The sequence below is a fragment of the Neovison vison genome, chromosome 1 (assembly GCF_020171115.1).
Source record: "Neovison vison isolate M4711 chromosome 1, ASM_NN_V1, whole genome shotgun sequence".
NCBI lineage: Eukaryota > Metazoa > Chordata > Mammalia > Carnivora > Mustelidae > Neogale > Neogale vison.
In genome coordinates, this window is record NC_058091.1 from 226,047,487 (window position 1) to 226,071,859 (window position 24,373).

The 24,373-nt window shown below is 36.8% G+C and overlaps 1 protein-coding gene across 1 annotated transcript in view; it reads right to left on the reverse strand.

The window, feature by feature from the left end:
* The window catches only part of ZSWIM6 (zinc finger SWIM-type containing 6), a 199,584-nt gene that overhangs the window by 48,815 nt on the left and 126,396 nt on the right, over positions 1–24,373 (reverse strand). The window contains exons 2-4 of the mRNA XM_044224065.1: positions 21,571–21,927; positions 5,566–5,714; positions 2,204–2,354 (exon numbers count right to left, since the gene is read on the reverse strand). Of these exons, the coding sequence (XP_044080000.1) occupies positions 2,204–2,354; positions 5,566–5,714; positions 21,571–21,927 (657 nt within the window). The remainder of the gene's footprint in view (positions 1–2,203; positions 2,355–5,565; positions 5,715–21,570; positions 21,928–24,373) is intronic.

The following is a 24,373-nucleotide window of genomic DNA, read 5'->3' on the forward strand; positions in this document are numbered from 1 at the left end:
TGCAGAAAACACCAATTAACTTGCAGATCCCATTTGCCGACAAAACTCAGCCTCTTCTCAATGTCTGGCATCTGGCAGTGCTCAGCATTTAATTCCAAAGCAGAGCCTTGAAGCAATGTGAGCCCTGTGCAGGGGCACAAAGTCAAATTCTCCCATTTTATTAAGAAGCAAAATCCTTTCCTTTTGTAGTCCAGAAGCAACTTTTAGTTAATTTTTTGGTGAATGAATATTAAGATATGATAGCTATTGTTACTTCTACATGGGATTCTTTGTAAAACTTAGACTCCATTAAAGTGCCTAGTGACCTCTGCTTGCCATCAGAGTACACAAGAGAATTTATAGCAGTCTAGTAATGATGGGGTGGAGGGGAGGGATGATTTGTGAAGAAACAAAATACAGGGCAAGAAGATATATTCATCCTAGACTGAAATCAAAGAACTTGTGTAATATTAAGCCTGGCCCATAATCAGAAAGCAGTTCATCAGAGAGTATAACTAGAATCAGCTAGTAGAAACTTCTACCTAATGAGAATTATACTTTTGATTGAGAGCTAAAGTGCATAATTTCAAAACCAACTTGGAAAAGTGAGATGGGGCTAATGGATTAAACATGAATGGTGTTAAGTTTTATTTAACTGTATCACTTGTACATTTTTGGATACCAAAAAAAATATTAGTCAGCACTTCCTTCCTAATTAGTTATTTGTAATCCTAAATTCCTCCAAGTACCAAAGCTCTTTAAATTTTATTCATTTAATATTAATCCAATACTTTTTCTTTAAATGATTCACTTTATTATAGTTTTTTTTTTTAAGGTAGAACTTTTGAATGTCATAAATCAACTAGTCAATTCAATTTCACCACAGAATTACAAAACTGGGGAGGGTTTACTTAGGAAAGTGTTATCATTCAGTTCTACCAGGCTTAAACATATCCATTACACCTGTGTTTTCCAAACTACCATACTGTGCTCTCAAACACTCTTCCAATATATTGAAACAAACTACTATAGTTAGGGACTGATCTAAATTTGACCAAGTTATTATAAGATAATTAATAAAAATATGAGGGGAAAGGCCAAGAAATATCTAACACAGTTGGCAAGTAGCAGACATATACATTCAAAAAAAAAAAAAGCTGTCACCCACAGCAAGCTTCTGAACACACATCCTATTAATTGCAAAGAGGAAAATCTGATGTTCAATTCTTTGCCAACTTGTGGCATAATCCTAAATTAGTCAATATCATCTTTTGGATGATGACTCCTAAACTTCCCTGGAGTCCAGTTTCCTTATCCATAGAACAGTTCACCTCAAAGGTCCCTTCCAATTATTACAATCATGTGTTATATGCACAAACAACAGTTTCTCTTTGTCCAGACTTGACATGGAATCAATCAGCAGGATATGATCTATTATCAGCCAAGAGGGAAAGAAGGGGAAGGTATGAGGAGTTCTACTATTCAATTTCAATGAAACTAGGATCTCCTAGTAAACATATCTATAAAATTAATACAGGCATTGGTAGAACATTTGTCAAAAATTCCACCTGTCACATTCTTAATAGAAAGACAATTTAACAAATGCATTATTTGTTAATTCCCTAGCAATAAACACTGGATAAAAATAATCATCCACCCCAAATTTCCCAGTGAACCTGACTAGTGGATTTCTCATTTCTTCAATCACCTGCTATATTTCTATCTTTATTACAGAGATTTGGGAAGCAATAAAAATTATAGTTTACTTTATCTTTTCCCTTTTGACAATCAACAGTTCATCTAAGTCTGTAATAGTAAAAAAATAAATGTTCAAACTACTTTTGACACTTTTAATGTACTCAAAGGGGGGAAAGAGCCAAATTTTAGCTCAACTAGGTACAATATTCTTCTAGAAATGAGTAACCAGCTCTGCTATACAAAATACCTATTTTAAAATAAAATGGCTTTCTTTTTCAAATATTTAAAGGCAGATTTCAGTGCTTACTTTCCTCAAGATCCGACCATTTCCCCCAAAACCTCCCAAAATTATTTCCTGCAAATGCCAGCCCAAGCCCTCCTTCTTCTAACCAGTATCTAATGGCAGTAAGTTCATAAATGAGTAGCTCTCCCTTCAGGAACACTCCGACCATGTGCTTTCAACATTCAACCATGATCTTTACCCATACACAACTCAATGGCAATCTGTCAGGAAACTTGTATTTACCCAGCTCATCCCAGAGCTGCCTGTATTTGTCAGTCATCGCAGTGCCTTGTTGCCTCCAAAGTGACAGACGAGGGTCAGCCATGAATTGCTCTGTTATCAACGTCAACATGCGGGCCCCATTTGAGTCCCTCATCTTCAACATCTCCCGCACCTGGTGGGGAAAAAAAAAAACAGACCTTTAGAAAAGTGGTCAAATATGCACATTAATACAGGAACAGACCACTTTCTTTCTTTCTCTGGAGTCTGAGGCAGTTAATTCTTGATACCAGCCTTCTTTGGCAAACAAAAGTTGTGAAAAACTGGTCTCTATCCTAAATGACAATTTAATCAGAGAATTAACTGTTAATTTTTTAAAATTATGTTTCATAATCCAAATGAGGAAAAGAAATTTGGTTAACTTTCCAATTACAAAAAAAAAAGAAAGAAATTTTTTGCTAGCCCACAGAAAAACAACACCAAAATAAATCATCTGGTGCCTTCCGGATTCTTCCAAATGATTATACTTACCACTAGAGTAGAAAAGCCGAAAGCAGTCTACTGATAACTCTTCAGGGATCTTCTCAATTGAATGGATAATGTTTTTAATAATAGATGTCTTACTGTTTTTAAAAACCTGCTTTATTGAGACATAATTCACATACCATACAATTCACCCATTTAAACTGTGCAATGCAATGTTTTTTAGTTTATTTCCATAGTTGTGAAGTCCTTCAGTTTTTGAGCTAAATTACAATTTCAGTAAGTCCTCACACCAGTTTTCTGACAAGAAGAGCAATATCATACTTTTATATTCACCCCGATGGGGCTGTGAGAGGAAATGGACTGTGCTGTAGGTTAAAGAACTCTCTAACCCTAACTGAGCAATCCAGGAAGCAGAATTATAACCTGTGACCTAGCAAGCTAACTCAGCTTCTCAAGCTGGAACTTCAAGCTCTGTCCATTACTCTGGAGCCAAATTTCCCAAATTAAAAAAAAAAAAAAAAGGAGGGGGGGGGAGAAACACAAGACTAAGTGTCTTTATAGGAAACTGTAGATAAATTCACCCATTCCAAAAGTGTATACTGCTAAGTGTTCAGCAAACACAAATCCCAGCTGAACACCCCATCACCAATTCTCCCTATAGGAAATGACTGGAGCAAAGTCACAAGCAGCAGAAAAGGAGAGGGGAATCCTTTTATTCAAGATTCTATGTGAAAGGCAAATCAAAGAGGAAATGGCAGATACTCAATAATGCAGCCCAAACCTCAAGATCTACTGGTCCTGTGTCAGGCTTATACTCTGACACGTAATGGAAGTCCATCACAGGCTTCAAATGGGAGCCCTGCAGAGAACCCCAAAACACTTCTACACTAAATCACAAGTGCTGTGCTTTCCAGGATTATTTCAGTAATAATCTTAAGAAGTTTTTTTTATTTTCAATACGGAAGCACTAAAAAGTCATGAACAGAAAAAGACTGAGAGGAAGAAAGTGAATTGCCATTTACTGGACATTACACTAGAGAGTTTTACAGTTATACTTATCATGTAATCTTCATAACAACCATATAAAAGAGGCCAGATTATAATTCCCATTTTATGAATTATAAAAACCATGTTTCAGAGAAGTGTAGTAACTTGCCCAAAGGACAAGAGGAATCTCTGGGATCAGGGCCCAGATCTGTCTTAGCTCTAAAAGTTATGCCACAAAATTAAAAAATAAAAAAGTTATGCTATTTCCAAAATTAGATGATGCTGTTACTTCATGTGGCACACATAACGTGTACATCACATAAAAGGATAAAAACAGCAGCTATAGGCCAGTCTAATACCTCTTTTACTTTGCTTCCACTAGGCCAAAGTGTACTATTCACTACCATGAGAATCTGTGAAATACTTCCTGTGTGTCTAAATACACCAAACCTTTAATACTACCACTACATCATGGATGTGATTTAATGTTTAATTTCCTGATACATTTCTAACCTATTACTCAGCAAAAGCAATGAAAATAAACACTTCACTGTTAAGTATATAAACCACAACTATTAAGCAATACTCAAATACATCTACAGTCTAATAGTAATTAATTTTCAGATGGCTGACTAACATATTTCAAGAGTTTGATGTACCTGTGAATTACCAAAGAATGATTAAATCGCGTGTGAAGTAGTTTTAGTGTAAGATGTATTATATTATAATCTAATTTTCAGAAAATCGGCAATCAATACATAGTAAATGGGATAAATCTTTAATAAGAGAATACTGATTAACCAAAATACACTATTTTCTGGCCATAACCAGTAACAGAATATACTCTAATTCTTCAGAGCTAAATAATAATTTTTTTGATTATTATAAATACTAGAAAAGCTGTTTAATGAAAGTGTCAATGAGTTATGAAAACTATCAATTATTTCATCCATTAAAACCAATCTGAATCCATCAGTCATATTAGTAGCTGCACCCCCATGAAAAGACACTGACTTAGTATTACTAAAAAAGCATTTTACTTAGTATTTAGAATTGCGTTTATGGTACTAAAGGGTCTGTATAAAGCAAGAGACACAGCCTCTACTCACACAGAACTTATAAGGAAGATAAGCCTGTTTCTTAGGCCATCAAACTTTGGTGATGAAAATTTAACATTTACCAAGGCCAAAATGATGCGTTAGACAGCATTATCATTTAATCACAACATGAGGAGCTATGTTATCATTAGCTAATTTTATAGATGAGGAAACTGACTTGAGTAACTTGTCAAGGTTCATACATTCAATAAGATTTAGAGTTTAAATTTAAAGCCAGGCCTTTAGGATTCCAAAGTCCACGCTTTTGAAACTAATTTAAATATACTGAACATTATTAAACTAAATATATAATGTCATATGCATGTATTAATTGTACAAAAATAATTATGTAAAATTTACAAACTATGGATTGGAACAAGAGACACTTCTCAACTTTAAAAAAATAAATAAAATAAAAAGCCCTAAATATATAAAGCACATTTTAAGGACTATATTCAAAGTTATGCTCTACTTGAGAACATTAACTAGGAAAACTAAAAGCTTGAAAATATGGTATTTCTAATAATATTAAGCTATTTACTTTTGAGTTTGGAAGTTTTTCCGAAATTGTATAAACTGTTACCATTTTAGTAATGGGAAACAAAAATGTTCCACATCTTGACTAAGGATAGCTAAGTAAATTAATGCATTACAACATAATAGTTTCTAAATGGTTGATTAACTTAGATGCTCTTCTTTAAAAAAAAAAAAAAGACATAAAAAAGAAGCCTTTATTCTATTGTACACATCATCATATATAGATACTTTCTATATATGTATATATTTAGAATATTTCTTTAAAAAAAAAAATCATACCTTTGCAAAGAGCAAATTAAGCTGCTTCCCTGATCCGTGGTACCCGCCCTGGGAAAGGAACAGTTTAACCTGTTCTTGAACCTGCTCTTCATCTAAGTGCCAGCAGTTTTCATCATCTATACTAGCACCTGCTGTTGGATCAGGAGCACCTAGAAATAGAAAGAAAAAATAACACATATGCTAGATAAAAACTCTGTGCTAAAGGGCTCTGATAATAAACTTGAAAAGAATTAAGATTCTCCACTTTTTGCCTACACACTTTTTAAGCCAACCTCAATTTCAATTATACATACAAATTTATGACTGAAAATAAATATAAAAATCATTCTCTTATTTCTAGGATTTTCTTGATTTGTGCTAAGCTAAAATGCAGATCACTGCAGAACTGAGATATTTTAAACTAAACGTTTGGAGAGGAGTTTACAAGTTCTCTAAAGAATAAAAAAGTCACAAAAATGTCTCATTGTAAATACATGATGTTTATAAAGCTCTACTATGTAGGATATGTTAGGAAAATGTTTTTCAAAGACATGAGAAAAATGTGAAACCAAGTGAACTGAGCAGAGTATTTTTTTCTTTACTATGTTAATTCAAGAAGCTTTCACTGTTATCTGCTGCCGTATAAACTACATGCTGACATAGTCTTTAGCTGCAGAAAACTGAAGATTAAAAAGGGAAATCAAGCCACATGGGAACAGGCAGTGCAGCTGTTGTACTAAACCAGGTTGTAGTATCACCTTGCCAAACTGCGTAAATATTTTATTGCTGAAGTACACACAAAAGATAACAGCCATGTCATAAGCCCTGTGTGTAAACTACCTTAGAAATTCAAAAATTATCCAGATACTTAAGCAGTAAAAATTAAGTTTCATTATTTATTTTTTTTAAATGGTATTTAAGGCCTGAGATTCATAAGAAATATTAAAAAATTTAAGTCTAAAAACCTTTCATCAGTAGTGTTTAATCTCACCAACCCTTAAAAAATACATTTGTTGGGGCGCCTGGGTGGCTCAGTGGGTTAAAGCCTCTGCCTCCAGCTCAGGTCATGATCCCAGGGTCCTGGGATTGAGCCCCGCATTGGGCTCTCTGCTCAGCAGGGAGCCTGCTTCCCCATCTCTCTCTGCCTTTCTCTCTGCTTACTTGTGATCTCTCTCTCCCTGTCAAATAAATTAATAAAAATCTTTAAAAAAAATACATTTGTTTAAGTCCGGCTGTACATTGCATTTCTTTTCTTCTAATGATCTAAGAATGAACTGGCCAAGGAAACAAACACTTAACATCTGCATAGAACCAGTGTCCATTAGTCCCTAAGAGGAGAGCAGTGAGTCTGTGAATCTCCCTGGAAAGGTGTGCATTCATTCATTCATTCACTGAGCCAACATATTTAATGAGTGACTCCTGCTAGACTGGAGAATGAAATGATGTGCAAAATAGACAGAATTCTTGTCCTCATATAATTTACCAACAAATTATTTTTGACTAGGACCAACAATAACAAATACAATTTACACTAAGCCCAACATATCTGTATATATGAGTGTTTATGTGATGACATCTATTATCTATTTTTCTGAAGCAAAAGTATGATGAAAAAAGACCCTGACTGTAAGTGAAAGGGTCTGATATTCTCTATTATATTTTTTAAAAGGGCTTACAACTTTTAAAACTGATTTCATAACCCATAATGGGCTGCAACCCACTATAAGAGAAACACTATTTTAAGTGTGTGAGATAAGTATCAATCTAGTAATCACACATTAAATATATGATAATAACTGCTCAAAGGAAGAAGCTAAAATGCCAGCAGACTGTATCAGAAAGCTCTCACTTGGCCATGGCACCTTGAGGAAATGGAAATTGAACTGAGATTTAACTCAAGTAGATTAGAAGTTAAAGAAAAAAAGAAGAGAAAGAGGGTTGCCACCAAGAAAAAATTGGGACACCTGGCATCTGCCTTCCACTCAGGTCATGATCCCAGTGTCCTGGGATCCAGCCCCACATCAGACTCCCTGCTCAGCGGAAGCCTTCTTCTCCCTCTCTCACTCCTCCTGCTTGTGTTCCCTCTCTTGCTATGTCGCTCTCTGTGAAATTATAAATAAAATCTTTTAAAAAAAAAAAAGGAAAAAAAAGGAATGAGTCTGAAAGTGAGACTAAGAGCTTAGGCAGACATCTCAGGAGGGAAGGAACACAGAACATGGATGAAATAAAAGATAGTGCACATCTGTACAACTCAAAAGTAGAGGATGAAGAGAAGACAACTACAAGACAATCCTGAAGAAGGGCGAGCCCTTGAGAGCCCTGGCAAGTGGGAGCTTAGTTTTTCTTCCCTAAGCGTAACAAATGGGAATTCCTAACAAGGTCATCCAAAGAAGAAGAATGAAACACCCTAGATAGTAATAGATGTTTTCTCCTAACGTGCATCAATTTCAACATTCCTACAATAGAATATATTCAGCCATAAAAACAAATGTGGGTATTTCCTTTGTACTCCGATGGAAAAATACCCAAGATATACTGTTGAATGGGGGAAAACCAACCAACCAACCAACCAACCAACCCAGGCCGAAGAGAAGGATGCATAATATATCTCCGCTTATTATAGTGACGTTTTAAGGGTGCCTCCTTAGCGCAGTAGGCAGCGCGTCAGTCTCATATAGTGACGTTTTAGAAAGAACCTGTGTTAGTATTTCCTTACATATGCATAGAATGGATAACCTTGGTACACAAGGAAAGAAGGCTCTTCACTGAACACCTTTCCATATTTTTAAAATTTCAGAACCACGTGAATATATTTAAGTACTAGAAAAATCTCTTTCAAGTGTGGAGCATAGGCTAGGAAGCAGAAATACATATGAGAACAGTGAGAATGGTATATATGCAGAGTCTGTGTGAAGGATGATGATGGTAGCTTGAAAACATCACTGAAAACTGAAATGGAGACTCTGACAGAAAAAGACAAAAACAATGCAACATGGTAATGAAGTGGGTATGTGAAATTTACAATCAGCAGGATCGAGAGAGACATGGGTTTCTGGGTTAAACTACTGGATGAAGGGCGCCTGGGTGGCTCAGTTGTTGAGTATCTGCCTTCAGGTCAGGTCATGATCCCAGGGTCTGGGATCGACCCGGGATCGGGCTCCCCGCTCGGCAGGAAGCCTGCTTCTCCCTCTCCCACTCTCTCTGCTTGTGTTCCCTCTCTTGCTGTATCTCTGTCAAATAAATAAATAAAATCTTTTACAAAAAAATAAGAATAACTAGATGAAATACTGGACAACTCAATGACACACAGATCAGAGCAGGACTAGGTTAGGGGGTAGGAGGGGCAGGGGGTAGGAGGGGCAGTGTTTAGGTCCTCAGTTCAATTTCAGACTGAAGCACCTTTCAGACAGCGAAGAAAAGGAGAAAGGACTTCAAGTAGGGAACTGGATATTTACAGGAGGCTCTACAGGACAAGAGTACCTAAGACAGAACTTAAGGAAAGCCAACATTTAAAGACTGGGACAGAAACTGAGTGAGAAGGGCAGTGGGAATGAGTGACCTATAAGGAAGAGATGGAGAGACTCATTCTTCCAAAAGTAAGGCAGAAAAGGTTGTTCCAAGTAGGTACTAGGCAAGTAGGTAGATATTAAAGCTCCAGAGAGCAAGGATTATAGCCGCCCTGCTCACCACTGCTTTCTGACACCTAACTAATTTTTGTCTCTATCAGGAAATCAAGTTAACAGAAATGGGGAGAACTATGTACATTCCTCCCGAGAAAAGGATTCCCATCAAAAAGCAGTGACTGCTAAAACATCTTTACATACATATATCTCATTTTCTCCTCACAAGGTCCCCTAGAGGTGAGTAAAGATTATGATCCCTACTATTCTACAGAAGGAGAAACAAGTTTATGGATGAAATAAAAGATAGGTCACTTCTCCACAGCCACAATGCCAAATCCAGTCTCCTGGATCTCTCCCCTGCTGAAGAAAACATCCCAGAACCTTGGAGCTAATGTTGCATCACGAAAGTATCGAAGCAGGCGTTGTTAACCCTAAATCAAACATAAAATTAAGGAAGGATACTGGGATGTTTGTAAGCATTTGTAGCACGTTTCTCTTTCACAGGAAGATCTAAGGCCACACAGTGCTGTGAAGAGTCAACTACCGGGGCTATATCTGTATTCCACAGGGACTGGGAGCCCCTAATCCAGCCCAACCCCTTAATTCTAGAGACGGACACACACAGACACACACACATGCAAATGCACAAAGACAACTACAGATTCTTTATCTAAATGCATCAGAAGAGACTTTCCAAACAACTCCTCCATATGCTCTCAAGTTTCATATTTAAGCTTTTCCTACGATCTTGCTAAAAATCCTCCTGGGAAATCTGACACCTGCCTCCTTAACCTCTTCTTAGGGAAAATTCTGACAAGCTACTGATTATCCACTCTCAGTGTTCCTTCTGATGAACTGAGCTAAATAAATTCAATTTCAATCCTCAAAGTGCTTCTTTCCCCCAATACTCATGACTTGTTAGTTGTTCTCTATTGGGCACTGAGGGTCAAGACCTACAAGGAATCCTGTCCCAGAAGGACTTGGATGGGGACTGACTGTCCTATGGTGGAAAGCCTGCTACCCTTCAATGCATGGGTTGCAGCCACGTGAGACTTGACTTTTCTGTTTGCCACATAAATATCCCAGTATTTTAAGAAGACTTCAATTCATTTTAGAGAAAATTCCAGTCTCCTAGGCTTAAAATGGCAAAGGGGTCAACATCCAAATATTTCACAAAAACTGTAGGATATACTCAACTCTTATTTTTTTCATGCTAAAAGAAAAAGGTTTTAGAAGGAATAGTCCAAGAATCACTTTCATTTGACTTGAATTATACAATGCATTTTTTTCTTAAAACCCAATAGGTTTAAAAAGTGCCATATTTTTAAATTTCATTAATGGATCATTTAATTTACACACATACAGATTTTTGTTCTTATCCAGGTGGAAAGAGATCTAATAGCAAATGTATAAATACATGGACAATGTTTCTCAAGTTTTTAAGAAAACCAAGAGGTTTCTTCTGCTTTGATGTTTTTTGTAGGGGAATATAGTAAGCTAGTGTTAGAATTAACATATTTCTTCAAGAGCATGGGGGAAGGAGGAGGCACTGTGGAGAGAAAATGGCCCACAGATAAAATTTTACAGCAAATAATCTGATAAAGTCTACACACGTGAGCTGAAAGTATGTGTGGGGTTTCTCATCCTGGATCGAATTTGGAATCTTTGGTTCTAGGTTGGGTTGGGAAAACTACATGTCATCCAAACAAAACCAAGCTCCCCAGACCTCCACTTTCTCAAACCTAAAATTCTATAATGTAGGAATTAAAAAATTAACTAGGTGCTAAGGATTAGAAATCTTTTCGTGTGACTGTGTAGAAAACATCCTAAAGAATGCATACAAAGATAACTAGTTGGTAAATAAAACAGAATTTAATCTAAACACAATTTAACACTTTAGGAATAGGTGATACTATACATTATAGACCAGGAAATTAAATGTCCACAATAATAACCTTCCTAAAATAGCATATTCACTTAGTAAATTTTAATACTTAAGTTTAGCTATTTAAATCCTAACACGTTTTGATTACATGCATGTAAGGGTGGCCTAGGCCTTGCATAAAATGTAGATTTGCAAAATTTATTTCTACTTGTTAGTGGCTATCTATAAACAAAGACAAAGCTCTCAGAATTTAGCTTTGAGAAAGGTATGCAAGAAAAACATTATTCGTGTGTTTATACATTTGCTATTAGATATTCTCCAAGTTGGGCAGGAACCAGAATCTGGGTATGTAAATTAAATGGTCCATTAAAGAGTTTTAAAACCTATCATATTTTTTACCCTTATTTATATTTATAATTATAAATGCTGTAACTTTTACAACTGTATAGTTAATCTTTGTGAGCATTTTATTACCAAAGCTTAATTCTTCAAAGTTTCAAGCCTTTAGGGAAAGTAAAATTATCTGGTTAAAAGAAAAATCAATCAATCAATCAAACAGTTTAATTGTCTCTCATTCCCAGCTAGGTATGTATGAACTTCACTTACCCTTTTATATAGAAGAGAGCAAAAGGAGAATTCATGGACATGAAGGAACACTGTCCATGTCCTTGATTTTCCCTTTCTGTTAGTTGATCTGGTTCTGATTTAGTTTTGCTTTATCTCAATATCAAAACTCCCTAACCCTGGGAGTTCTCAAAATTAAGAGTGTATCAAAAATCTGAGGCACACTATAAAAAAAAAAAAAGGATACCTAGGTACACTTCAGAAGTACTGAATCAGAATCTTTGCCAGGGGGGTAGGAGAACGATTCCATATTTGGAGAGGATGTTATACATGGTGACACACTGTGCATCTTCATACTGGAAAGTACTCAGGCTCCAGTCTAATGAATAAAGCATATTTAAGACGCACCAAATGAAATATCTGTCTCGTGTCAAGGAAAAAGTTGCTTCTAAGTATTAAGCAGCACCAAACCCTTTCGCAAATTTTAAACTGAGAAACTGAGATACATTCACAGCTGGCTTATGCTATGTTTGGTTATGTGGAATTATTCACAGCTTTGGGTTCTAATAGAGACCTTAATGCTTTCTTTTCTCTTCTTAATCTGCTGGAAAACAACTCAAACAAAAAAGAAATGAAAGGCTTTAGTTTACCTCCTCATCTTAACTATGACCTAACTGCTTTAGCAATACAGTTGTCTAAATAATGTTCTAACCATTTATATCTATGTACAATTGGGTGGGGGGGTTTTGGTTGTGGTTTTTTTTTATTTTTTATTTTTGGTTAAAATTTAATTATCAATTTCCGTCTATAAAGGCAGAATGCAGGCAGGAGATGTCTATACTGTAGAGGTGATTCATTCAGCCTCTTTCAGGGGACCCAGAAGAATGCCACCTCCTAAAGCTTCAGTTAGCCCACTGTTAAAGCTAGGAAACGTTGCCAATACACCTATCTAACAAGCTGAAGGCAAAATCGTGACCTCGATCACTGGCACTGAGAGGGAAAAGGCAGGACAGCAAACTTCAATGATTCAGACTCAAAAAAAGTCTTTCTTTAGAGAGGACAAGGATTTGAAGACTGCTGAAAAATAACATGTACTGAATACACACTTGAAAAGAGATTTACATTTTATTCTTCCTTAAACCCTCATTCCAAAATAGTGGCCAATGCCTTCATTTCCATGTACAATATTTTGATAGCTGCAACACTCAGATCTTTCCTCACCTTCCATTCTCTGTGGTCACAGGTCGCAGTAATGTTACTGCGATGACAGAAGTGTGACATCCTCTCCAGGAGCTGTTAGAGTGCAACTCATCTTCTTTCTTTATTCCAGAGGCTACTGACAGAGGGAACGCTGGCATGTGCCGGCTGTGCTCCCTCAGCAAACCACCTTCTCCTCAGCTAAATGCCAAAGAAGTTAAGTACGATGCACCATCATCAGCACAGATCTCAAGGGAATTCACATAGACCACCACAGGGCTTATAGCTCCTCCTCCAAAATTTTCCTCTCATCTGATTTTATTTCTCATTTCTTTTTTTCCTTTAAGATTTTATTTATGTATTTGACAGAGAAAGATAGAGCAAGAGAGGGAACACAAGCAGGGGGAGCAGGAGAGGGAGAAGCAGGTCTCCCACCAAGCAGGGAACCCTATGTAGGGCTCTACCCCAGAACCCCAGGATCATGATCAGAGCCAAAAGCAGATGCTTAACGACTGAGCCACCCAGGTGCCCCTATTTTTCATTTCTTACCATCATTCAACTTACCTCTAAAGTTCAATAATAAACTATTCATGTATAGAAATAATCACATATTTTATATGAATGAAAAGCAGCAAAGTATTCGTACACTCTCCATGCTCATTTAAAATTTAGCATGTAAACAGAGTACATAACAGGTAGGCCATTTTCTAGAACTCAGCTAAAAATGTATTATTTGGTACACAAACACAAATATTTAAATGCAACGTTCTCAGAAAGTCTTATTTTTATATAACCCAACTCTTCAGATCTATTAAAAGAAATCTTTTGGGGCGCCTGGGTAGCTCAGTAGGTTAACATCTGCCTTTGGCTTAGGTCATGATCCCAGGGTCCTGGGATTGAGCCCCACATCGGGATCTCTGCTTAGTGGGGGAAGCCTGCTTCTCCCTCTCCTTCCTGCCACTCTGCCTGCTTGTGGACTCTCTCTCTCTCTCTGTCAAATAAATACATAAAATCCACCCCCCCCACAAAGAGAGAGAGAGAGAAATCTATGATGTCTGCAAGCTTCAAGAATAGTTTGCTCAGATTTTAAAAGATGTTATTTTTAAAAAATGGCTTATAAATATTTTCCTCAAAGATCTACCACTGCCCTGAAGACTCCTGTCAACTGACTCATCACAATGACAGTGAGAACAGCAATTCAGATTTACTTCTTTAGCCCTCCTGACCTTATGAAAGGCACATTCTTTATTGTCCATATTTTACAAATAAAATAACAGAGGCCTGAAGAGATTCAGTTACTTGCCCCCATTAACAGAGCTGAAGAGCAAAGGTATTCTCACTCAGGCTAACTTCTAAGCTCACCAACACTCTTAGGAGTCTCAGAGTGAGAGGTATGAGAGACCCATTTGTAGGGGAGATGGGAACAAGCTCATGGAGCCAATATGGACAGACATAAGGTCAGTTAAGGGACAGAGGACTGGTGAGAAACCTGATCACAGCTGGTAACGATCCTCTGTAAAGCATTAAAGTGAGGAGGGTCAGAGATGACTACAGTGTGTGAGGGAAGGCAAGATTTGGAGGAGAAAGGAGAAAGAATGAAGGGTATTGGGCTAAAAGTAAAGTGGTTATCTCTGTGTTACCCTAGCAAATTCCTCATGGACTAGAGACGTGATTCCTCCAAATTAAGACACTTAAGTTCTAAGATCACTTCTCTTTTGCTGAAGTGAAGTGTTTTTTCATGTAAAGACTCCCATGTATACATGATCGTGTATTCATTTTGTATAAAAAGGAAAAAAATTAAACTATGTTAGAGAAACATCTAGTTTTCATTAAAATGTAAAGTTATACCTAGTAATTTCTGGAGGGAAATTGGGCAATAATTACTCAAAAATGCATGTACCACTTGTTCTGGCATTTCTACTACTAAGAATCTATTATCCAAAATTACTTGTACAAATTCACAAACACACACACATGCACACACATAGAGGAAAGTCACAGCTGTCCTGTATATAGTAGGGAGAAAACAGAAACAACTTCAAAATCATTCAGTAGGTTAATGGTTAAGTATACCCATACTATGGAATACTATATACAACATTTAAAACACGTTTGAAATAACATAAGCTATCCATCAGCTATTAAGAGAAAAAAGAAAAATGTAGAAAAATATTTTTAATTGTTTTTTTTAAAACTATGTATGTGTGTGCACGAAGAAAGCTGCCTCAAAGAATACAAACCGCACTGTCAACAGCAGTTGCTTTGAGGGGTAAGAGAGCTGTTGGAAACTAAGGGAGGGAGCTGTTAGGAGAAGGAGCCAATGAGGATTTGTCTTTTTATCTTTATATAATTCTATACTACTATACATTTTTTCAACATACTTTTTAAAATTAATTTAAATTTTCTCTAAGTTCCACAATGGTGCACTTTAGGACAGCAAATTCAATTCTCTCCTATAGACTGTATTTGCAAATTGTATTAATCACCAGTAGATCTTACCTTTGTTTCACCAACTGTCAATGCCTGAATACTGTATGATAGAAAGAATATGCTTATAATGACCAAATTATCTCCCTAGGATACTTGTAAAAACTGGTTGCTAATGCAAGCCCAATTACACTGAACATGACCATCCACAGGGAAACAAAAGGAAGAAAGATGTGACATAAGGTCTCCATCAAACAACTCCAACTGTCACTTACTGCTAGATTCGGAACATGCATGTGTATAAAAATAAATCTCCAAGTTCCCACTAAGAACAAAATGGAATGAAAAATGAGTGTTACATTTTGTTTAACAAATTCTGAGCACCTACAGCTTCTTAAGTACTGTCCTTAGGGAAGGTACCAAGATACACAAGTCATAGTTTCAGCCCTGATGGGAGTTTACAATCAACTAAAAATAAGGCACACAAGGAACACAGGATTGCTGAGTGGGTCTGCTTGTTTGTTTGGAATCTCTAAGAGAGCCTGAATGGACTGATACAGAAGATGGCTGGAACACAGAGGCATTCTGAAGTTAAGTTAAGCAGGAGTAGCAGGCATGAATGGAATTTATGCTGTTGGTTTTATTAGAACCACACTCCAACAAACTGAAATGTCTGATCAAAGAACAACAACACATAAGTGTATACCTGGGTAGAACTATAGGAGGTGCATATATGCAGCATGATACAAGTGCCTCATGCATCTCTGCAAAAGTATCACCACCGGGACACCTGGGTGGCTCAGTGGGTTGAGCCTCTGCCTTCAGCTCAGGTCATGATCCCAGGGTCCTGGGATCGAGCCCCGCATCGGGCTCTCTGCTCAGCGGGGAGCCTGCTTCCCTTCCTCTCTCTCTGCCTGCCTCTCTGGCTACTTGTGATCTCTGTCTGTCAAATAAATAAAATCTTAAAAATAAAAAAAAAAGTATCACCACCACAGTTATAGAATCAGAGGTGGAAGAGATCTTACATGCCTTGTGTCAACTGCATCTGACACATGGATATATTGCTTTCACTTCTGTGACTGAAACGGTGTTTCTGGGCATATGACACTGAAGTCAGGGAGGAGTCTAGCCTACATTTGGGACTGGCCCAAGCTCTAGAAGTGAAAGGGTCAATGAAATGACTCTCCCACCACTACTGTTCCGAGTCTGGACCAATGCCAGCTGGTCATTGGACATTAGACACTGGACACTGGACAAGGAAAGCCCCTCAGTCTGTCCTTTGTGGGAATGTGCCCAGTACAGCCTAGCTCACTGCGGTGGGGCGGTCCTGAAACCAGAGTGCCCAGGAGAAAAAGGCAAGAAATACATGCCAAAAAGTTAGAGGAAAGGAAGATGACCACCAACTCTGATATCACTCATCCCCCAACTGGTTTCTTCTCTCTTCTATGAGTACTTCTGGTTACCTTAAACATGAAGTAAGCTCAGTTATATTGTATTATTATTATTATTACATATGTATATCTTACTAAAATTCTCCCAATGCTGTTAGAGAAGATCATGACCATGAGGGAAAAAAATGAGTTTCACCCAAGGTCACTCAGGTAATACAGAGTAGAAACAAAAATAGATTCTAGGCCTTCAGATTTTAAGTTCAATGTTCTGCCCTTACATCGTGATTTAGCAACCTGTATAATACGTCTCCTTTAATAGGAAACATAAAGGACCAGAAGAGGCAGGGTTAACTAAGAGGGTGGACTAGCATGTGGAAATCAGTAAATTTCTAGAAAAGTACTTAGCAAAGACACCAACATCTTTTTTAAGGCTGTGGACGCTGGGAAGTTTTATTAGAATATAAAACTAAAAGCAAACAATTTTGCTGAAAAACAAACAAACAAACAAAAAATGCAGAACTACAACCAGCAATCTCCTTGGAGGGCCATTAACATCAACTATCTTATAGCCACTATTTAGCCTATAGTAGTTACTTTTATAATCTAATCAAAATCATATGAGGGAAATTTTATGAAAACACAAAGAAATGCAAAAGAAAAGTCTACTGAAAAGGACTTAGCTACTACAATAACTAAGGCTATATTTCAACTATCTTCACTGAATCTGTGACCTTGGATATCACTAACCCATGCTCCTCTGTTTCTTTCTCTTGAAACTACTACAATTATAAATTTCTAATACCAAGCTGAAAAGGAAATTATTAGGAATAATGTGCCTGACATGGTCTTAAAAAAGCTTTTAATTCCTCAGGATAAAATTCTTGTAAAAATAAAATATTTCAAAATATAGTAACCCTACAGTGCCAATCCCCCATGCTGTCAAAAATCCACATATAGCCTTTGACTGCCCCAAAATCTAACAGCCTACTGTTGATAGCCTTACCAATAATGTCAACAGTATCAACATGCATTTTTATATATGTATTATATACTATACCCTTACCATAAAGAAAGCCAGAGAAAAGAAAATTTTAACAGAAAATACATTTATAGTATGATACATATATTTACTGGGGAAAAAAGGAGGTGTAAGTGGACTTGTGCATTTCAAATCCATGTTGTTCAAGGGTCAACTGTAAAAAGGAAAAGCAACCAACAGAATTTTAAGAAGCATTAGGATATATTCACAAGTAAAACAAATACCCAACTATCAACATAGTTTGTATTTACTTACAAATTAATGATTTTCTTCTAAAAAGAACTTGGATAAGCTTAACTTCTTTGGCTTTAAGATACCTTTTAAGATAACTGAATCTAAATCCTATCCTGACTCTATTTATCTAGCCAAGTAAAAGTGATGCTTCTCCTTAAAATAAAACTTACCTCTTACCAATCTTTGTGTTCAAGGCATCTTTCTTCTCAAAGAAAAAACACAACCAAAAGATCATACTAAAAAGTACTGCTTTTACAGTTTGTGGAGAACGCTTTGGAGGTGTTTGGAGGCAGGTGGGATCATATGGTCAAATAACTGAAGAATACTTTTAATCCTACCCTCTAGTAAGTCATCAGTCTAAGAGTTAAAATAAGACCCTCCAAGGAACAGACTCCCCATTTTGTTACTTAAGGTCATGACCTGCTTCCTACCTCTCTACTTTTATCACCTGTTACCCTACAATGGAAAGCAAGAAGTGGCTCATGTAATTGGCCCATTTCCAGGCTAGGAGCAAATCTGGTGATAAATTAAATGACGAAGAAGCTGGTAGGATAAACCGTTCAAGTTCACTGCTCTTGTGAAGCTGCTCTCATACAAAAGTTATTTGAAAATCACATTAAGCCTAAAGCCAACCTGCATTCTGTCCTTGCTATTTCCTTAGATAACTTTTTCTTCTAATTTTAGAAACTGTGAAAGAAATACAATGTCACATGAACACCTTCTCGCAACCAACTTTAGATGACATTGATTTGTCAGTCTTACTATTTCAACATGGAAGTGAATTTCTGAAGCTGTAGATAAGAAATTCTGGACGTTGCTGTTCTTCAAAATAAGGAAGACACATGCAGAGCAAACAACTGATTGTTGATGTGGACCTCTGGATAAACTAAAACTCAGAGAATAATGTAACGCTAATTGAATATATAAATTCAGGGGGGAAAAAAAGGAAGAAAGAAAACATGAAGAAATGGTATATGCTATTTCACTTCCACTGAATAATTTAATAAGAAGCCATAGGCTCCTGAGAAATCTCTGAGATGACTGTAAACTAGCTTGAATTTTCAAAAAGCAAAAGATTGAGGCAGGAGATAAGACAGAGCAGAATATTACTTGAAAAAGTCCTTAAGTGCATGTGCTTTTGGTGGGTCAAAAGTACTTCAGTGCCACAGTTGTTTATAACACTGTTATTTAACAATGGCAGACTCTACTAACTAAAATCCTTTACACACGTTAATAAAGCTGAGCCTAATATGGGGAGTACTAGAAAAAATATGGCTATATGGGTGTTCCTCTGACATAAAAACCATTTTAAAAGTATCTTACAGCACCAGATTTGTAAAATAATGCCTGCAATAGCTTTATTCAAAACAAGATCCAAAAACAGTGGAACAGACAAACAGTGATATTTTCATCGCTAGAATATTCTAGAGTTGTACTGTACGATAAGGTACATCAATGTTAATAGCTAGCCACATGTGGCTATTAAGCCCTTGCATTGTGATGATGCTGTGGTTTGAGATATACTTTAAATATAAGACAGACAGTAGACTTCAGAGACTTATTATGAAAAAAGAGTAAAATACGTCAACTTTTTGCTGAATTGTTATTTATGAATACTCAGATAAATGAAACATTAATTTACTTGTTTCTTTTTAAATAGGCTACGGGAACATTTTAAACTATACATGCGGCTCATATTATGTTTCTTTTGTACAGTGCTGCTTTAGAACAATGAAAATGAATGAACTATAGGTACATGAAATAATTGGCATAAATCTTACAATCACGACTTGAATGAAAGTCAAGTAAAACTGAAACTAGTATTTAATGATGTCAACAACAAAACACAAACCACCACAGATGATTACCATAAAAACCAGGCAGTGGCTGCCATGGGGAAGAGAAAGGAGCTTATGAAAGAGAGGGGCTATATGGAACCCTCTCTAATGCTGGGAATAGTCTATTTGGGACCTGTGTGTTGGGATTCACGTTATTAATCTACACATTCATATTTTATGCATTTTCTATATGTTTTATCTCACAATTTTAAAAGTTTTCAAGAAATAATCTTAAAACTTACTTTCCTTAAACATTTATATTCACCAAAATTAATGACTTTGAAGAAACCTAAAAGAATAGAGTTAAGAGACTGGTCCTATATCTCATCAATATAACCAAAGAAATGTAAAATGTAAAGAAATGTAAAAATGATAGGCCCAAGAGCTGCTTAGTCAAAACTATGTTACATTCTTCGATGTATTTTTGAATATTTTAAAAATTATGTCTAAATGTTTTTAAAGCACAGCAACCTATAATTTAACTGTATTATTTATCCTGGGTTAATGTACCCTATGAAATAGGCGGTGGGTGTAGTTCTGACAAGTTGCACATATATTCTTTTAAGTCAACATATTTGTGATGCACAAAATAAGCAGCTGATAAATGTGTTTACAAATAAATGAGATAACGTTCCATGTATAAAAATCCAAAAAAAAACATTTTTGAGATTTCTTATACACAATGATAGTCATTTCCTAAATTCTCTCTAAACAAGTTATAATATTTTTCTAAGAATAATTATAAGTTATTTTCTTACTGTGAGGCATCCTGTCAGAAATGTCCTGCTTTGGGAGTGCCTAGGTGGCTTAGTTAAGTGTCTGACTCTTGATTTCAGCTAAGAGCATGACCTCAGGGTTGTGAGATCAAGCCCCGGGTCAAGCTGTGTGCTGGGCGTGGAGTCTACTTAAGAGTCTCTCCCTCTGTCTCGGCCTGACACTCCCCATCCCCACCCCCCCACCCCCCTCCCCTGCCGCCACCAACTAAAAAAAAGGATGGAAGGAACAGAGGGAGGAAGGGAGGGAAGGGAGAGAAAAGAGAAAGAGTGAGAGAGGGAGGAAGGAAAGAAGGAAAGGAAAAAAGAGAGAGAGTGAGAGAGGAAGGGAGAGAAAGAAATGTTCAGCTTTAGAAAATAAAATTTAAAAGAAAAGGAAAAAAATTGGAGTATGTGCAAGTCAGTTTACTGATAAAAGCTGACAAAAGTGAATTAAATGACTAAGTCCGTGTTTTCTGTAACGAGTATCTAGTATCTGATGAAATTTTCCTAAATGAAAAAGTTTAAGAGACAAATTTCAATAAATGAGAAATTTTCTGAGCACAAAAGGCTTGGTATCGGGACGCCTGGGTGGCTCAGTTGGTTAAGCAGCTGCCTTTGGCTCAGGTCATGATCCCACCGCCCTGGGATCGAGTCCCACATCGGGCTCCTTGCTCGGCAGGGAGCCTGCTTCTCCCTCTGCCTCTGCCTGCCTCTCTGTCTGCCTGTGCTCGCTCTCTCTCCCTCTCTCTCTGACAAAAAAATAAATAAAATCTTAAAAAAAAAAAAAAAAAAAAAGGCTTGGTATCTAGTAGAATACACAAAACACTTCAAAAGAAATATTTTAGGATGCAAAACTAAACTTAAAAATCTAAGTAAGTAAAAATCTAAGTAAGTAAAAATCTAACTATACTTCAGTAATAAAAATGATTTAATTTTTTTTAAAACCTCTTTTGGTTACTTAAGAGCAAAGCTGATGACCTAAAATCACATTTAATTCATTTTTATGCAGAAGAACTGAATTTATAAATGAAACCGAATAAGAGAACTCTACAGAATGAATGTCTATAACTCACCGTGAACTTGGTTGATTTCTGAATTCTGGGAAAGAATTTCATCTGCTAATTTCTGAGCAGTTGGCAAAACTTCTGTGTGGTGCACTGTGATCAAATACTGTACAAACTTCTGTAGTTGGTCTCTATTCATTTGAAAGAGAGTCTCTGAAATGGGAAGATGCAGTTTGACCTGATCTGGCTTGCGGATGCGGTATAAAGACAGTGCCACAACATGAGCACAATAAAATATGTCCTTGTTTCCACAGCTGCAGGTCACTGAGGTAATCTTGCAACGATCAAAGCTGATGGCCACGTTGCAAACAGTTTCTGGCTCCGACTGTATTGCAGGTTCTGTCACTGTGCCACTCAAGTGGAAACCTATGTGAGAGAAAGGGAAGAGAGAGTTTAGCTGCTGCCTTCAGATGCTATAAAGGATTTCTAATTCTTTGAAATGCGTAGTACTTGACAGCTCCAAGAAAAAAAAAAATGACAGTTTTTATTTTCAAGTAAAAACATTCAGGCCACTCAAACATCCTCTGCACCTCCCCTTCTCCACATCTTACAGGTTAAAAAAAGAAATGGTATTCAACAGACATGCTGAAGTATTTGACATAGCCATAGAAAACCACTTATAGCAATATACCGCCATCACACCTACAGGAAGTTGTTAGTTCACAGCACTAATAAGCCATAATTACTCCAAAACTGTGGTATACCGGACAAAAATCAGTGGTTTTCTTCCTTTTCTTTTTTAAACTTTTCCAAATAGAGTAGGCCAGCTTGGTTTTCTACTGAACAAACTCTCCCTTCCCTCCACCTTTATTCCAGGCAGACACTAGCATCCTCCAACCAAAAATGCAACTCTGGGGTGAATTTTTCACACACATTGATAGGATAAATTTGTTTATTTAATAATTCTTTATGTAACATGCATGACATATGCCCCAATACAGCAATGTTCATTAGCAATGTCTACTGGTGGAACTGCAAAGCCCACCAGATCTCATACATACCACAGTCTTAGTAACTCACAATAAGCTGATACACATGTAAGTTTGTTAAATAGGCTCACACACACCCACGCACACACGCGCGCACACGAGCATACAAAATCGCCAAATGGAAAGGGGCTTCGCAACTTAAACTTAGAACAACACACAAATCCTCCACATCCTCCCTGACCAACAAGACATGTGGCCACTGCTTATAATGGTCCAGACACGGGACATTCATCCCATACACGCAACAACCTCTCCCGCCCCCAACCCTTGGATAGCCATAGAAAGAGCTCACAGACTTCTGAAAATTGCCTCCCACCACACTGCCAGCATTCAGTCCTGGCCTGTGTGGCCTGTGGACAAAACTTCCTCTTTACGTTTCTATAAATATTTAGAAAGCTAATCCTAAATTTGGGGGAGGGGGGAGGGACTTCCCTTTAGTTTCACCTCTTTCTCTGATAGCCAAATTCAGAGGTAAGGACTAAAGGAGATCACTTGGGGAAACTTCTGGACACTGATACCTCAAGATTTTGGGTACCTGACAGAAACCTAAGCTCCAAAAGGAAGCCTCTGGCTCTCTTTCAGCTTTCCACTATCTATGCTACTTGACTAAAGTTCACTGAGCAGGTCACCATCTTCATTCACAAAGAGAAAGGATTTTTACCATGTAGGTTTGGAACCTGAGAGGGATGGCAGACATACAACATGACAATGACAGCCAGATGATGCCTAAGATTCACAGGTGGGGGGGCACCTGAACCCTACTTACTATCCTCCCCAAGGGATGATAATCAGGGCAGAGAGTACTCACTACTCAAAAAAATCTTTCAGAGTAATATAATTTTATCCTAATAATTCATATATAGTAACATAGTGGAAAGAGAAACATGTGGTAATAATCGTTACCAAATTAATAAATTTAAAAAGAACAATCCCTAAAGTTACTATTAAACTTCATGCCAAGAAATTTATTGTAATATGATAAATTTTGTTTTTCTTACAAAGGGATTATCTGTTTCAGAATGAGTATTCCAGTCTCCTTTGCCTCTTTCAGTCAAGAAGTTTTTTGAAAACAAGAATTAAAGATACACAGTGATGTTAAAATCGTATTTTTAAAAATTTTTAATGATTTTTTTCCCATAAGGAATGTCGCAGAAAAGTAAACACCCAAGAAAATTTCAAAAGTGAAGAATAATAAGGGAAACTTACCTTGTTATATACCAGACGTACTATAAGCATACAGTAATTTAAAATCCACAGGACAGGCACAGATTAAGATAGATAAAACAAATAGTGGATCGTACAAGACAATTCAAAAAGCTCTCAAGTATATTCTGTACGTTTAGTGCAAGGGATCTCAGTATTTTCCACCCGTAACATACATATAGTGTACAAAGAAACCAGTAATCACTATGGGGAAAGATTTATCATAAATTGACCATTTATAAAATTGATCCTTCCCAGCTTATCATCTTTCCTAGTCCACCAAAGTCAACATCTTTGTCTCTCCATGAAAGTAATATTGGAGAACTTCTCCAATCACAGGCAAAGTCAAGACAATTGAAGATCCAAGATCCAGACTAGTTAGTATTTAGTCTGTAAGGGGATAACTTAACAGGTGCTTCAAAACAGGCTGATTTAACTACCAAAGAAGAGCCCCTTAAGAAAAGTGATGAATCCTTCACATAGTTTTACAGAAAAACTGTTTCAGATGTTAAGTTAGAAAGAAGTAAACTATATTGAATGCTGCTATCATGAAATGATGCCAAAGGTAAAACTTATTATTCAGCTTCATTACAACAAATATTTATTAATCTCATACAGTC